Here is a 17,047-nt window from a genome sequence, read left to right on the forward strand (position 1 = left end):
CGACGAGTAGCTTCATGTCACTCGACTTTTATGTCCATAGTTCTCCATTTTGACATTCGTATACGAGTAGATCTACGTCTTTCAATTATATTGTACGTTGTTGTAGATCCACTCGTTTACGAATGTTGAAATCGAAAACTTTAAACACAAAAGTAGTGTAAAATGGTGAGATGAAGCTACTCCTTGAAGAAATTTTGAAATGATCGATCATGTGCAAAAATTTGACTAAACTCGTCTACAAAGCTCAAAAAGAAACATAAAACCGAGTTTGAAACACTCAATGAAACAATGAACTGATGATGGGCCGGCTTTATTTAGGAGTAATTGTGGTCTCGCTAGAGCTATACCGGGCCGGGCCCAATTGGTCTCATCTCTCAGGTTGTAATGGCAGCCTGCACCGAAATATCACAACGTCAAGTCCGTTCGGCCAGAACCCTGAGACTCGCCGCCGCTCCCACCTTAGCCGCCGCCGCCGCCGCCATGAGAGGCCGCACCAGCCACCGCGGGGCCGCTCCCACCACCTCCGCCGCCGCAGCCTCGACTTCCAGCAAGCGCGACCCCGCCTCTGCCTCCGAGGAATCGGGCGACGAGGAGGTAAAGCCCAAGCCCTCGCGTTTTGCCCGCAAACCGCCGCCGCGCGGATCCGGAGAACCTTCCTCGTCGTCTGAATCGGAGTCGGACAGCGACGGCCTCGCGGAGCGGGAGCGGGAGCTGGAGCGCGTGCTCGCCGACGTGCCTTTTGGGGAGCTGCAGCGCGCGCGCGCCGACGGGTCGCTCGCCGCGCGGGGAGGTTCTGCTGCCGCGGCCGCGCAGAAGAAGGCTCGCAGGGAGAGCAGGAAGAGGTCCGGTTTCCACGCTCCTGCCTACGATTAGCCAAATTAGGGGATCGAATGTTCGTGCTGATGTGTTGGTGGTTTGTGAACAGGCCCATGGAGATCAGCACAAATGTGCGTCCGCCGAGGTTGAGGGAGGTGATCCAGGTTCCCAAGAAGGTTGGTTGCTTGTGCAATTCAGTTCAGATGTAGCATGTCGCCCGGAGGTGTTCTATGTTTGATTTGATTGGATTAGTAGTTTTTGGTAGTTGTAAAGTAGAGTGTGCACACCGCTAGTTCAGTTTTAGCCTTTGTGAGTTCAGTCCCTCCTTGTTATAGCTGTTGCATTAACTTATCAATCCATAGCAGGCATGCTCTAGGCCTATTACCCTGGATTTTAAAAGACATATTGACATTAGGCATGTCTTGCTACTTACGTATGCTATTATCCTGGATAAATTAATGCTGCCCTGATGTTTTGGTGAGTCCATTGCCAGCTTGCTGTTGTTTGTGTGTCTGGTGCGTCGGTGAAAATCATACTCTACTGGGTCCCTTCCTTGTTTCTTAATCCAACTAAATGTTCTTTTGATAAACTCGCTATTAACATAGAACAAATACTATATTAAATCTGTCTTTACCTATCTTAATCTATTTTCATATTTTTCAGTTTTGTTGCTGTTATACTTAGATTTTGACTTCATCGCAAATTAAAAATAAGTTAATATATGAACTTTCTCTATCTCACCTATATTATGCTTAAGTAGGTTGTAGTTTGTTATTTATTGTAGCCCGGCCTCTGGTGAGGCAGTGTGACTGTACCGAATACTATCTTTTGAAGTTTGTTCTGTTCTTTTTTCCTGTAGGTTGTAAGGGATCCAAGATTCGAGCCTGTATATGGAGATGTTGACAAAGAAGGGTAAGAGTCGAACATACTTGTATCTTTCGTTGCCACACCATCCTTTGATTTATGCCATTTCGAAGTGCAGGTTCATTGCACAACATGCTTTGCTTTATACCGTTAGTGTGTTTGACAGTTTGGTCATTTTATGTTGGCATGCAGTTTCAGGAAAAGATACAATTTCTTATTCGACAAGGAACTCCCTGCAGAAAAAGAGGTATGCTCTATACCTCTGCCTGTGCAATCCATGTTATGATGAGTCATGTATATACTTATATTTGACAGAATTAAATGTATCTGTTCAGAAACTCCAAAAGTCGATGAAGAAATTGAAGGACCCTAATGCCATTGAAGAAGTGAAGAGTCAGATCACCTGGATTGTAAGTTTTTTACACTTGTTGACAACTTGACATTTTTTAAAAGGTTTTGGCATTTTTCTTATTGATGTTATTGTTATACTTGGCGCCGAAACCATGAAACATTCAGATACCTTGATAGGTCAGCATGCTGACCATTGTTATAACAAATCTGTAAAGCATAATGACAACTAGGTAGGTGAGGCACGCTATGTGCATCATTAGACTTATTTGTCAGGCTGACAAGTGTCAATCAATTATTTATATTTTACACAAACTCGAAGGGGATAAGCAAGTTTATTTTTGGATGTTGCCACGCGGAGATGGGGCATGTGCAGTATACAATCAGAAATAGTAGGAAACTACCTAAACTTATCCAATAAGCAGATGCTTGCTGCAATTATAATGTTAGATAATATACAGGAGGAAATGCTTGCTTAGTCTTATTTTAAGTTCAACTGTTAAATTGTATTTGTTAGACCAAATATAAAGTTTGATTATATCAGGACAGGGTTCCTATTGAGCAATGTTACCAGGTTTTCATGTTCTGTTGAATGTTGACTGATGAAACATGTTGTTTACTTCAGGATAAGCAGTTGAGGTCTAATCCTCAGAAGAACGTTGAATCAGAAATTCTGCGTGGGCATATTAAGAAAGAGAGGGAAGCTGCCAAGGCCGGAAAACAGCCGTATTATCTGAAGAAATGTTTGTTCCTTGATCCAATTCCGTCCTATTTCACACTGTGCTTCTCAGTGTATCTTAAGTTTATTTTTGTTTCTTGACCAGCTGAAATTCGACAAAGGAAGTTGATGGATAAGTACAATGAGCTCAAGGTAATGCACTCAGGGTTCATGTGACTGCTAATTTTCTACGCTGATGGACATCTCTTGCCTTACGCTTGAATTTATGTTGATCATTTCCAGGAGACGGGAAAGCTTGACGCCTTTATTGAGAAACGAAGGAAGAAGAATGCCTCTAAAGATCATCGCTACATGCCATACAGAAGGGATGGGGGTGGTGCATAACAATGTCCCTTATTGTGATAACAACGTTTTTTCTACTATTTCTTTGTTGCCCCAATGTGACAGATATTTAACAGCAACCATGAGTAGAAGTTACCCATAGACCATAAAATTTAAGTTGAGCTCTGGTTGCTGATAAGCTATTGTAAACGCAAACCATGGACATCTTCCATTTGCTGGTTTCAATCCGTTTTTGGATCAAGTGAAACACCTGAGCGGAACTTATTATCTCTCAGTTGAGTATTGCTGAACTGTACTCGTTCGTTGGAACTGAACTGATCCTTCCACCGAAAGTAAAGAGTGATCTAATCCCATGTCTGTCTTAAACTAACATTTCCTTTAAATTTCATTTGGACTGAAGGAAGAGATTGATCCCAGTTCATATATCTGTCTTAAACACTAACATCTCCTTTGTCCATTTCCTTTCCTACATACAGCTGGAGGCATCTACCGTCCAACACTTGGTTATGGCCTTGACAACTGCCACCACGACGCCCATTGCAGCTTCCTCCAACACATGGAAACAGATACCTTTAACTATTGTTGGCCGAACTCCCTTTTGATTTTAATGAACCTGTCCGGCCAAAATGCAGCAAAACTGACAGGGACAGTTCAGATAGACACATCAATGAATAAGTTAGCACTTGCCCAATAATGCATATGATGCATATGAAGGCATGGGCGTAGCCACCACCGGGTCGAGGATGGTCGGTCGACCCGGCTCAGAAATTGGGGAAAAATAATCGACCTAAGGGCATCTTCAATGGGGACGCATTTCGGACTCCTAAAAGAGGTCGCGAGCGTCCGTTTGCGCCTCGCGAACGTATTTTGTTCGCGCGTCCGTTTGCATCTGGGTGTGCTCCCACCGGGGCGACCCATTTTTTAAAGATTTGCAACATATATAGAAAGCATAGAAACCTAGTACATTCAAACTATACGAAGTAGTTCTAGAAGCCTAGACTACTTGCTGCCTGACGGGCCGGCCCGTCGTTGCGTTGCTCCCTCGTCTGCTTCTCCGCCGCCTCCCGTGCGGCCGCTAGGGCTCGGTGCGCTGCCGCGTCCTCTAGCAGGCACTGCTGCAGCCTCGCGTTGGCGGCGTCAGCGTCTCGAAGGACTCGACTATAGCCCTCTGCTCCGCCGCCTTCTCCTCCGGAGTAGGCGCATCATGGTCATCGGAAGACCATGATATGTCGGAGTCAGAGTCCTCTGCGGCTGCGGTGGCTGCCACCATGCGTTGTTCCATCTCGGCGTCGACCATCGCATGGGCCGCCCGCTCCTCCTCTGCTCCCTTCTCCGCTTCAGTCGGGGCCTCGGCGTCCCTGACCAGGTCGAGGAGGTCGGTGCTGTCGTCGCCGTTCCGGCGGCCCGCCGCCTTCGTCTCCAGTCGCCTCCCCCTGCTCAGTGCCTCAGCTCGTCCCCATCTCCGACTCCAATCTCCTGGCCTCTGCTTGGCCGGTCGGCCCTGCCCGGCTGCCCCCAGCTCGACTCGTCCCCGGCTGCCTTCGATGGACACCGACAGGAGCTCTATTTTGGTGTTCTTGTTTTTTATAGTTATTTTGTTGTTGTACTTGATGAAATATGCAAACTGAATCTGTTTGGACCTCTTTTATTGAATACATTTGCTCTTTTCTTGAATACATTTGCTCTTTTCTGTTAAAAAAAATTTAGAGTTTGGTTTCGACCCCCCTCAGTTCAATTCCTGGCTCCGCCACTGTATGAAGGCTACTAGATTCATGTCATGCCTTGGAAGGAAGCATTTTACATAAATGTCAGATCAGATCACCAGATGCATGCTTGAAGCGTGTAGATGTCCATGGTAGGTAGGTGGCTGTTGTCTGCATGACACTAGATCTTTTTTTTTTTTTGAGAACTTTGGAAGGGGTATCCCCCTACCTAAAAAATTATAAAAGGGAGCTAAGGCAGCTTAAAGTTTTACATGCAAGAAGTTACAGGGAGGGAGACAAGAAGAGAACAAGAAGATAACAAAAAGCAAAAACACATGGGTGGGGAATTCAACCAGGCCAATCTGCAAGCCAATGCTGGATAGACTCTTTCTCCTCTTGTCTGGCTCTATGAGCCCAAAGTTTGCAGGTGTCCATGCAAAAAAAAAAAGCATGACACTAGATCTTATCCAGAGACTATGCAAACCTGCTGCTATATTTCATTGTTTAGAAAGCAATTCATCCACTTGGAGGGACATTCGATTCATGGCTAGCTCTACGCAGGAATTCGCTAATCAAACAGCACCAATATGGTAGGTTAAAGTGAGGATTTGCACTTAACAACATGAACAACTATCAGGAGATGAGGTGTGAAAAAGCCATTAACTCCTTCCTTTCTTATACTAGTAGTGGTTCCTTTAATTCCAAGGCGTAGGTACGATGACGAGATGTCTTGAATTATCATACGGAGTACAACTTTTCGTGAGCGCTTTAATCTACGTCGTCATCAGATATGTGACGAAAAGCACCCAAAATAATAAAATGATATCCTCCTATGGTACCATGAATTATGCAAACGCTATTGATTTTTGTCGGAAAGCGAAATGTTTTCTTTTTCATATATCTATTCTGCGTTAGTTGGTGGCGAGGAAAGGGCAAAAAAAGGCACGAGTGGTTGGAACGGGCGTGCACCTGGATGCCTGATAGCCGCCTGAGACGACGCTTCTGAACCTTTGTCTAGAACAATGCAGACTGCAGATGTTGACGATCTAGGTCATCGGATCTTAAACCAAACACAATTCTGTCGTTGTTATGGGATAAGAATGACAACTCTTGCTGTCGTGCAACCAGCTAGGCAGGATTGTTTCTGACGGAGCCATGGCAAGATTTTGTACTTTCGGCCGGCACCGTCTCTCCATTATTCTTTTTCGCCACAAGTCACGGGTTGGGATAATGAAACGGCACCGTCTCTGTAGCAGTAATTGGCTGGAGGGACGGACTAAACGAGTTATTATCCATAGCGGTTATCCGTATCATCCTAAGTAAAGGGAGGAATCATTCCTCCGTTGATCAAGATTTTTTTCTCTTTTGTTCTCTTTTGCCACAAGTCCTGGGTTGGGAGTAGGGATAATGAAAGTACATAGAAAAACAATAGGCCGTTTGCCACTCAGAGTAATACTTCTCCGTTTAAAAATAAGTGACTTACTTTGTATAGGTATGGATATATATTTTTGTCTGGTTTTCTCCAAATATAGCTTTTAGAAGAAATCTTAAAGCGGACAAATGGTGTAAGTGGATTCATTTAGTTCAGCGTCTTATAGATATTAATTTAACTGACGACAACGACAAGTTTACATGGTACTTATCTATGTATCTCGATTTTCTAAATGGGCACACTAGATCTTGAGGCAAATATATTGAGAAAATCAAAGTTCCACTAAAAATTAGGATATTTATGTGGTTCTTGCATACGAATGTAATTTTGACACATGATAACTTGGTTAGAAGGAAATGGCAAGGAAATACAAAATATTGTTTCTGTGACAAAGAAGAAACTATTCAATATTTGTTTATTGGATGCCCTTTTGCTAAGACTATTTGCCGCATTGTTCATATGTCGTTCGGAACTTCACCACCCACAAATATCACTAATTTGTTTGGAAATTGGTTGCATGGTTTAGATAAAAAAAAAGTCAAGTCAAATGAGAGTTGGCATATGTGCTTTACTTTCGGCAATATGACACATCCATAATGATTTAGTTTTTAACAAATCAAAACATGCTTTTTTCCTGCAGGTTGTCCCTCTTGCTACCCATTGAAACCGTACGTGGTTATGTCTCCAGCTAGAAGAGCTCCGTCAGGACATGGATTTTGTGTGCAACTGATTGAAAATGGTTGCACAAGTTTTATTCAGTTAGTGTGGTTGGCAGCTTGATCGCATGCTCACATATTGATTCACTGGTGTTTATTTCTGCCGTCTCTTTTTAGATGGTTGATACATGTATCGATCTTAAGCGATCCTTGAGTTGTAATAAGTTTTGATACTGCAGACTGAATTATTTAAGAAAGTAATAAATGTCGTATGCATCATGTCGATATAGAGACCGGGACTTAGTTCCCATTTCGATTTTTTTTTGTCTTAACTTTATCTAAATTTAGATGTATCACAACTTCAAGCTTTATGAAACGGAGAGTACATAAAACTAAGTCATTTATTTCTCCCGCAAAAAACTGTAATTTATTTCTAAACGAAATGTTGTATTTAATATTAATTGACTTTCCTACTTGGATGATGCTTAACTTCGAATGTTTAGTGATGTCAGCTTTATGCAACATAGTATTACATCCGTCTAAAAATAGATGCCTCATTTTTATCTAGACACGGTATCTTGATGCAGTTTAGCTAGAGATACATTCGTATCTAGATAAAATTAAAATTAACACTTACTTTTAAATGAAGGGAGTAATTGCTTCGAGACGGGCTAATCGCAGCGGGGTTTTATGATAGTGCTTGGAATTGGCTCTCTCTCTTTCATGTTTCTTTACTTTAGTTTAGGACCGTCAGTTTTGTTTTGAGCAATAACTTAATCTGAGGCTTGGCTACAGGCCCGTTGTTTTCGTTTTGACTAATTAGAGCATGTTCGCCAGGCGCGACCTATAACAACTCTAATAGCGATTTCGATGTTTGGCGCTGTTTTTGAGTCACACTGGCGTGCTCTAAAAGTAGCCGGCCAGTTTTGGAACTTGATAGAAGTGTCGGCGTCGGCGACCCATGTCAGCCCCTACATAACAATGTTGCGTCGTCTTGATGCTTGGCCGGAACGGACGCATGCCGCCAACAGCGCCGCAGCCCCACCGCCGAGTTTAAATTCAATTTCGACGACTCTAAGCTCGAAGAGTGGAACAAGGAGTTCATAGTAGACACGGATGCCGAGGCGGCAGAGGACGCGACATGTGGTGCTAGGAGGAGTAGTTCCTCGGCAACCAGGAGCGGTGATTAATCCTGGCATCCTTGAACATTGCATTCCGGAGACTGAAGAAGCAAGAACAAGAGGAGATCAACCCCGCAAACTTCAAGCACACCCTCGTGATCTCGCGCGAGCGGGCGGCCACGGAGGAGGCAGGTCGCCTCCTCATGGCGGCCAACCGAGTACTAGTGCCAAGCTCCATCATCGCTGACGGCCAATGTGCACCACCAGATGCGCGAAGCAAGGGCGGAGAGGCGGTCAGGTCTGACGGCGAAAAGGGGAAGAACGACGACGAGGCAGGCCTGTCGCATGGCCCAACCGACAGTCAGTATATTAGGTATTATTTTAATCAGTTTACTTCAAATTTCATTCCAGCTTTTGTAAATAATCCTAATTTTGAATGAAATTTTGCAATTTATTTACATTTGCTTGTTAAAAGTTTTCTTTTGGGAATTCTTATCAGAATTGCCAGTATATGCATCATCTTCCAAAATTGGAGAGCAGGTGTCGACGTCCTCAATATGGCACTGACGGCGCACCTGCCAACGCCTATTTGAAACTCCTGGTGGAGATGCTCTTGTTAAGGATTTTACGGATGGGTATTTGTAGTTTTCCAAAGAGGACACTAGGAGTGTCAGATCTTGCACTTGGTCATCTGTTCAATCAGTGGCTGATCCAAGATGAGGTGCCATAGTTTACATGAACCACATAACTTTATTGTATGGGTTTAGATTCTCTAAAAAATATATGGGTTTAAATTATGTAAGAATTGCTCTAGAAATAATATATTTAGTCAAAATATCACCATAAATCTAACAAATAGTCTCAAAGTATGCTTTAAATTGTTAGAAAACCAGTATAACCTACATGGTATAAGCTATTTAAAAATATTTCAGGGGTGTCATGGCGCATGCACACAAGGCCCGACGTTCAACGTTAAGGATAACAATTTTATCCACGGTACGGGTATCCTGTACCCACACGGGTATGGTATAGTTTTACTTTTATACCCATGGGTTGTACATATACCCGACCCGCTAAGTTATGGCTAGGGCATATGTATACTCTTATACCCGAGAATATACCCGTAACCTACCCGTTTATTGACAGTTTGTCATGTGACTGAAAAAAAATCTAGTCTTGTTGATTTATGAGTTGAGAGTATGAGATTGTGTTTTTTTAATTTTGATAGTTGCCATGTACTCAGCCACCTGTATTGAGTTGAGATGATTGAATATTTTTATCAAGTGTTGTCCATAAATGTAATACTGTGAAAACTTGCGTACTATTTGATCTACCCAATGAATACTTAATGAAAATGGGTATCCATCGGTTATGGGTATCAGACTATCGGTATGCGTGAAGTTTCATATTCATGGGTACGAGTATGAATTTTATATCCATTGACTATACGCTATGGGTATGAATATGATACTGCTTTACCCTACCCACTACCATCCTTATTAAAGATCGGTGAAACCCTAGTACCGTCGAAAATACATATTTAGAGACACCCTCTCTATCCCATTTTAAAATCCTTCTACAAAAGGAAAAAATCATATAATATACAAGGACGCGACACTGCGACCTCCAATGACTTCTTTGTCCATCAAGCAACCTTACCCCCTCCCCTCATCGATGGCACATGCCGTTCCCTTATCTCTCCTGCAGGGACGGAGCCAGGAGTCGAGCTCAAGAGGGCGGAGCTAGACTAATTAGTGTCTTGATCTGCGTGAAGGGGCTAGACTTGCTAAACACCATATAATATGAGCAAACATTGTTTAGACTCTTCTTCTCGCCCCCCGCTCCTCAAGCGCGAGGGTAAAGCTTACTACCTGTTGGACGCCGCCACAAGTGAGCTTCTCACCTTCCTCACACTTCCTCCTCCTTTTCCTTCCCTTCTACTTCGCATTCACATTCCATTTCTTCGCTTCTTCTCTTGATTGCATGCATCACATCGTTTCTTCTATATTGCTCCCTACTCCCCCATGCACGCCCCAAGTAGTTTGACCACATTGCGCTCTAAAACCAATCTTAGGATATGCCTGTTGGTTACTGAAAACCCATTGTGTCTCCCGACCAATTTGACCTCGCGAAAGTTGACCCTTAGAGCATCTCCACCAATATCCCTGATTTTAATCTCTTAAACACATCTTGGGGCTCACACCTATTTCCGAGGCCTCCAAAATGGCACCAACTCAACAATAGGTTCCATTTCAGCCTCTATTCGATTTATGTACTCAATAGTATATGTGTCTTGTTCTGTCATTAGTTGATTTTTTGTACCTTTTCCTTTGTCTTTCTCACGACACACAACCCGAGAGGAATGAGAGTGGGAGGTAGTGGCGGAGGAGCTCAGGTAAGGGCAGTGGTGGTTGGGAAGTGATAAAGCCGAGTGGAAGGGGTCAACTCTAGCACGGGAGGTCGATCGGGGCGAGGTTGCAACAGGAGCCGTCAACGTGGTGGCTCGAAAAAAGGCGACAAAGTTGTGACAACACTCTGGGCTATTGGCGGAGGGCTGTGGGAGATCAACGGTGCGCTCGGGCATGAATTTATAGAAAGAAATTTAAGCAATAAAGTTAGGTGGGTTATCAGCAAAAAAAAAACATCTCCAAAAAAAAAGTGGCCTGGTGGAAGTATGGAAATAATTTGAACCAAAATGATGCATCTAAAGGAAAAAAACAAACAAGACCTTTTTTTCTTTCTAAATAGAATGACATTTCGCTTTGCCCAACAGTAAAACACATTCGGGCACACAGTGACAGTCGATTTCGACGATCTGGAGATGGAAGGAACAGAGAACCGGAGGAGTCGTCGTCTTCCCGACAGCGACCTCCACCGCGGCCAGGGGCAGGCAAATCAACCTCGCGACACGCGGCCACCGCCACCCACAGAGAGAAAAGCGAGAAATCTTGGGCACCTCCCTTCACTTTCTTCCCACCACTTTCCCCTGTGGGATTCCACGGCTCCCACCACTCCCTTCCCGCAGCCGCCACCGCCCTTCCGTTTCCTGCCCCAGTACCAGCCTAACCCGGCAGAAGCCAAGGCCAAGCAACCAGCACACCAAGCAAGCTCACAAGCCAGAACCTTCTTCTCTCATCGATCAAGAACAGTCGGGAGCGCGAGCAAAATCAGTTCGATCCGGCGGCCGTTGCAAGAACTTGCTGTGGTGGTTAATTTCGGGGGGAGACGACGACGGCGACACCAGGAGCTCCCCGCTTCCCTTCGGCAACCGAGGTGGCAGCGGCGCCGGCGGGATTATGGGCCTTTTGGCGGTGAGGCGAAACCCGCCGCTCTTCTCCAAGTCGCCGGCGTCCCTTCTGCTGCTCTCCAAGCTGCTCACCCTCTACTGCTGAGTTCTTCTTTTCTCGGTCGAGTCATCCATGGGCGCCGCTGCCTCCTCGACGGCGAGGCGGGGCGGGGCGACGGGGCTGGGGGACCTGCCGGAGAGCTGCATCGCCGAGGTGATGCTCAGGCTCAACCCGACGGAGATCTGCGGGATGGCGCGCCTCAGCCGCACCTTCCGTGCCGCCGCGTCCGGGGACGGCGTCTGGGAGGCCAAGCTGCCGCGCAACTACCCGCGCCTCCTCGCCGCCGCCGGCGCAGGCGGTGGCGACGAGGAAGCCGCTGCGTTGGATGCTGAGGCCATCCCCAAGAAGGAGGTGTACGCGCGGCTCTGCCGCAGAAACCGCCTCGACGGCGGCACCAAGGTATGTGCTTGTCCCATCTAAATTTCTGGTTAACATCGCGGCCACTATGAAACAAACTGTGTTTGTTATAAAAAAAAAACATGAAATTTAGACTAGTAACTTGCACGAACTAGTAAACCTGAAATAAATTAATAAAAGCGCTGGAGTTTTAGTGTATTTGGGTTTGAGAAAAGGTTTATGTAGGAGCCTGATTAGTTTGAAACGCCTGTCGATTTGAAGAGGCGGTATTGTTCAGTCTTGTTCAGTTTTCCTTGAATTATTGATGCTATTTTTGTTATTGCCACCTCAAATGGTATTTAGTATCTGCCTCACTATGCAGGAGTTCTGGCTAGACAAGGCTGGTGGAGGCACCTGTATGACAATCTATTCGAGGGCGCTTTCGATCACGGGCATTGATGATAGGAGATACTGGAACTACATTCCAAATGATGAATCAAGGTACTTTCATCAACGTATAATATGTCCCATTTTGGATCCCATGACTGATTAGGATATCCAAGTTTTCTTGTATGTTGCTTGGAAATGTGTCCAGTTTTCAATTCAGTTCCATTTGGTTTGCCGGTGAATATCTGAATGCCGGGAGCGTATCACTGAAGCTGAGCAGCACCTCCCATTATTTTTGTGCCCATTTTTCATATGTTATAGCCACTTGAAAAATCCAAATGGTGCAAACTACATTGAGTCTATCTGTGCTGAACTTGTGTTTCAAGTTGCAACTGCCAAATTAGTTATACATTGTCTTGTGGAAAGGAAAGAAAAAAGGTGGTATCGTGTACAATTCTTTACTTGTGCTTGCCACCAACTAGGAGCTGTGTACTCATGAATAAGATTCTGTTATTTGTTCGTGATCTAAAAGTGCATTTTTTATTCACTTTATGAATTCAAATGCGGCATGTTCTTCTTTCCTGTATTTGTATGGACCCCTGAAATGTATGCAGTTGGAATATGATAAGCTGTTCCACTAGTACCTTTTATGATGCATGCATTGGTTGATCATGCTTTTCATGTGAGATAATTGAACATATTTTCTTTACTTTCTTGATAAAGGGAATATATTAATATCGAGATATACCAATTACACCCAGCCTCTGTAGCAACGCAATACCCTAATGGCAATACGGATGCACATATTTTCTTTACTAGCATATGACAACACATATCCCAAGTATATGTTTAACGTTGCTTGTACTTCGTGTCAACTGTATGCTGCTTTTCTGCAGGTTCCGTTCGGTTGCTTATCTCTCGCAAGTTTGGTGGTTTGAAGTCAGAGGAGAGACCGAGTTCTGCTTCCCAGAAGGTACTTATAGCCTGTTCTTCCGAGTTCATTTGGGCAGACCTTTCAAGCGGCTCGGTCGCCGGGTTTATAGCGCAGAGAACATCCACGGCTGGGACATAAAGCCGGTGCGCTTCCACCTGTTGACTTCGGACGGGCAGCAGGCTCAATCCAAGTGCTATCTAACTGATCCAGGTGTATGGATCAACCATCATGTCGGCGATTTTGTCGTGAAGAACTCAAATGAACCACTGAATATCCAGTTTGAAATGGTTCAGATAGACTGCACACACACTAAAGGAGGTCTTTGTGTCGATTCGGTGGTTGTAAGACCTCAATACCTTGCGCGAAAAAAGGGACCTCGGAATTATGAGTAGATTTGCCGAACAGGTTAAGCTGGATACCTAAGAAACAATATGGTTTTGTTTCTTTCTGTCGTCTTGCAGTCGTCGACGTTTTTCGTCCTGTAATGTATGCAATTGAAGGGATGAGTGATTTTTATTTACTTGTCCCTCTAGGAGTATGCCCCAGTTGTAAACTGTGAGTTCACTGACTCGTGTACATGCTTGCTTTTGATATGTTGTGTGGCACCTGATCCTTGTGTACCAAAGCTTGGTTGATTCAAGTTTTCGTCAACTTGATACATTTTCTTGGAATTTTCTCTCCACTTCCCTTGGTGCTATCCTGGTGTTCAGAATGGTAATGCCGCTTTGCCTTCCAGAATTTTACAAACCATAAGAATTGATACAAAAGTGTCCAATTACCAATGAGCACCAGAAGACATATGAATGTTTTTTAAGATATCAGACTCCTAAATTTTTCCTTTGTAATAGTATATAGTGCTTCATAGAAAGTTCTAAGGTTTCTAGTCCAACAAATTAAATAACCGCCACAAGAAATATTTCTAAGGATAGAACTTCAAATTTCTTTAAGCTTGAGTCGAATCAAAGAGATCCTGGATAGCAAAGCACAAATACCCCTAGAATATTACTGGATACGGAAAGTGAATTTTCAGAACTGGAAAGCGAACCCGTTTCTGAAATTTGGTACAAGTCGTATTTCAAGACTAAAAAATTATGAAAAATGTTGATATTAGATAGAAACTTGCCCTATAAGTTCTTATAAAAATTTGACCCTTTGCAAATAGAATGAAAATCAGAGAACAGGCACCAAGTAATCAATGTTGTTCTATGTAAATTTGCATAGTTTTTACCTATAAATACACTTTTATAGTACTTTCTAAAGCTTAAAGACAATGGTCGCTAAGCTTTATAAAGTGGGTTTATATGTAGCCAGGTTCGGTTTCATGCTTTCTTGCCTTATGGGGATGATCACCATGGCCCATGGGCGGATCTAGAGTGTTAGCCATGGGGGCTGCCCCCACTCAAATTTTTATCCCTTTGTATTAGTAAGCTAAAAACAGTCATTTGCCCCCACTTAGCATGAGATTTTCCCTCATTAGCACATTTTCGCCCCCTCTTGATTTTGATCCTGGGTCCGCCCATGATGATCACATATTGTGAGCATGGCTGAGGACCACTTTTGGAAAACATGTTATGAGGACTCATGCAAGATTGTTTTATATACAGCTTCTCTTCTGATCTATTGGTAGCTCTTCAGAAAGGGGATGTCAAAGATCTTTGACTGCTGGAGCAAACAAGTTGATGCAAGAGCATGCTAGTAGAAGCGCGCGTTGAGACGAGGTTCAGCTGTGTTCGAGATATGTCAGAGAGGCACTAGTAAAGTGGTTGTTGTTATATTTTAATGTTTATGATAGATATTTATATCTCATGCTATAATTGCATTAACAGGAAATATTAATGCATGTGTGTTTTGTAAACAAACCGGAGTCCCTAGTAAGCCTCTCGTTTAACTAGCTTGTTAATTAATTGATGATCAATGTTTCCTGATTATGAACATTGAATATTGTTAATAACAAGATCATATCATTAGGAGAATGATATGATGGACACACACCCATAGTAAGCATAGCAATAAGATCAAGTCATTGAAGTTCATTTTGTTGTAGCTATCAAATGCATTGTAACCTAAATCCTTCGACCATGAAATCATGTTAATCACTAATAACAGAGAAATACTTTGCTGACATCAAACACCACTTCATAAATGGATGGTTATAAAGGTGACATTGGGTACTCTGAAAGTGGGAGTTGAAGCTCATGGATCAAGAGTGGGATTTTCCATCCAAATGACGGATATATATTCTCTGGACCCTCTCGGTGAAATGATATCTAATTAGCTTGAAAGCATGTGACGGGGTCACAAGAGATATCATATCATGGTACGAGTAAAGAGCACTTATCAGGAACAAGATTGAACTAGGTGTAGTGGTACCGATGATCGAATCTCGAATAAGTTAAATATCGCGTGATAAAGAGAATTGGTAATAAATGCACATGGTTCTCTCGATCACGAAGTCATCGTTGAATATGTAGGAGTCATTATAGATCTCCAGGTCCTGCTATTTGTTATTGATCGGAGAGGTGTCTCGATCATGTCTGCATCATTCACGAACCGTAGATGACACACTTAAGGGTTGATGTCGTTTAAGTAGATATGAAATATGGTATGAAGCTCGAATGTTGTTCGGAGTCTCGGATGGGATTCAGGACATCACGAGGAGGTTTGGAATGGTACGAAGAGTAACATTCAAATATAGGAAGTCATTTCCCGGGGGTTCGGTGTTTTGACCGAAGCTTCTAGAAGGTTCTAGAAACACCGGAAGAGTCCGGAAATATTATGGAAGGTTTTGGAAGTGTCCGGTACAACCCGGGCTATCTAAGGAAGTCCGGAGGGTTCCGTAATAGGTATATCCACGTTTCCTTAATGTTAAGGAGTTTTTTCCTAAGGTAAATTCGGATTTGGCAAAATAGTTCTAGTTCTAGTAGGTTTCGGTCTACAGAAACCTACCGGAACTCTCCCAAACTTTGGGGTCAGGTCTTGGAGGACCCAAGGGCCTTTTCCACCTATAAAATGAGGGCAAGGGGAGCCCCAAGGGCAGTGCAAGTCGCAGCCCAAGCCCCCTCTCCCCAAACCCTAGCCGCCCTTCCTCCTCCTCCCTCTTGCACGGCTACGGCGAAGTCCTGCAGGATTTCTCCACCACCACCGTCACCACACCGTCGTGCTGCCGGGATTTCGAGGAGAATCTACTACTTTCGCTGCCCGCTGGAACGGGGAGAAGAACGTCGTCATTAACACTGTACGTGTGATCGAGTGTAGAGGTGCTACCCGATTGCAGCACTGGAGGGATCTTCTTCTCGCTCTTGAGAGCGGCAAGTGATCGACTACATGAACCACGTGTACAACCCCGTTAATACTTAGCGATCTACAAGGGTATGTAGATCTGTTCTCGTTGCTACCATCGAGTAGATTAGATCTTGGATTTTCTCCTGTATTAGATCTTGGTTTATTCGTTCTCACAGTAAGAATTTTTTTGTTTTCTATGCTACGAATTCTACAGACAGAAGCGTGAGGATTTGGTGAAGTGTGTTTTCTTTGGAGGATCTTGCTGGGTTCTGATAATCATCTAGTTTGAATTGCTGGGGTATTGTAATCTGAATCTGTTGGTATGGTGGCAACAGGTTTTCTTATTTTTTTCACGTGAAACCCAACACAAGTGGAATCGATTTCCATTACAGAGCATAGCAGAAACAACAGCAAAGCATCCAGGTGCAAAGAAAAAACAAGGCGCCCCCTACTGCTAGCGTTTGGTACCAAATTTGGACATGTTCTGATACAGATTGAAGGAGCAAAAGATTCATAGCCGCTTCTTTCTTGCTTCCTTTCCCGGCCTGGTTGGAAAAGAAAAAAGTTTAGTTGATTGGATAGTGTGAGCGTGACAGTGTGAGTGCTTGGACAATATAGCCATTGCAGAAAGGACAGTTCTTTTCTGGTACTAAAACACCATTTCAAGAACCTACGAACATTGAGAAAGCCACCGGATGAGATAACGCGTGACAACTGAAAACCCCGTAGTGGCCACCTATGCACTAGAATTGTTCGAGAAAGTGCACCAGAATGTTCTTCTGGCCGTTAGCTGCATGGCC

General features: G+C 43.8%; 2 protein-coding genes across 2 annotated transcripts; both read left to right on the forward strand.

Annotated features, from left to right (window-relative positions):
- The first annotated feature begins 465 nt into the window (after positions 1–465).
- Positions 466–3,319, forward strand: LOC124654300 (ribosomal RNA processing protein 36 homolog). Its single transcript, XM_047193315.1, has 8 exons — positions 466–842; positions 926–992; positions 1,676–1,728; positions 1,873–1,927; positions 2,016–2,090; positions 2,654–2,771; positions 2,853–2,899; positions 2,990–3,319. The coding sequence occupies exons 1-8, from the start codon at positions 481–483 to the stop codon at positions 3,089–3,091; spliced, it is 879 nt and encodes a 292-aa protein (XP_047049271.1). The 5' UTR covers positions 466–480; the 3' UTR covers positions 3,092–3,319.
- A 7,627-nt stretch (positions 3,320–10,946) lies between these two features.
- LOC124653131 (F-box protein PP2-A13-like) lies at positions 10,947–13,616 on the forward strand. Its single transcript, XM_047192190.1, has 3 exons — positions 10,947–11,707; positions 12,027–12,145; positions 12,928–13,616. The coding sequence occupies exons 1-3, from the start codon at positions 11,381–11,383 to the stop codon at positions 13,355–13,357; spliced, it is 876 nt and encodes a 291-aa protein (XP_047048146.1). The 5' UTR covers positions 10,947–11,380; the 3' UTR covers positions 13,358–13,616.
- The last annotated feature ends 3,431 nt before the right edge of the window (positions 13,617–17,047 follow it).

Source organism: Lolium rigidum, chromosome 5, assembly GCF_022539505.1.
Source record: "Lolium rigidum isolate FL_2022 chromosome 5, APGP_CSIRO_Lrig_0.1, whole genome shotgun sequence".
In the NCBI taxonomy this organism is placed as follows: domain Eukaryota; kingdom Viridiplantae; phylum Streptophyta; class Magnoliopsida; order Poales; family Poaceae; genus Lolium; species Lolium rigidum.

Coding starts and splice junctions, on each gene's coding strand:
- LOC124654300 (XM_047193315.1), top strand. CDS start 481: ATGAGAGGCCGCACCAGCCACCGCGGGGCCGCTCCCACCACCTCCGCC. Junction 843..925: donor CGCAGGGAGAGCAGGAAGAG/GTCCGGTTTCCA, acceptor GTTTGTGAACAG/GCCCATGGAGATCAGCACAA. Junction 993..1,675: donor TGATCCAGGTTCCCAAGAAG/GTTGGTTGCTTG, acceptor TTTTTCCTGTAG/GTTGTAAGGGATCCAAGATT.
- LOC124653131 (XM_047192190.1), top strand. CDS start 11,381: ATGGGCGCCGCTGCCTCCTCGACGGCGAGGCGGGGCGGGGCGACGGGG. Junction 11,708..12,026: donor GCCTCGACGGCGGCACCAAG/GTATGTGCTTGT, acceptor CTCACTATGCAG/GAGTTCTGGCTAGACAAGGC. Junction 12,146..12,927: donor ATTCCAAATGATGAATCAAG/GTACTTTCATCA, acceptor GCTTTTCTGCAG/GTTCCGTTCGGTTGCTTATC.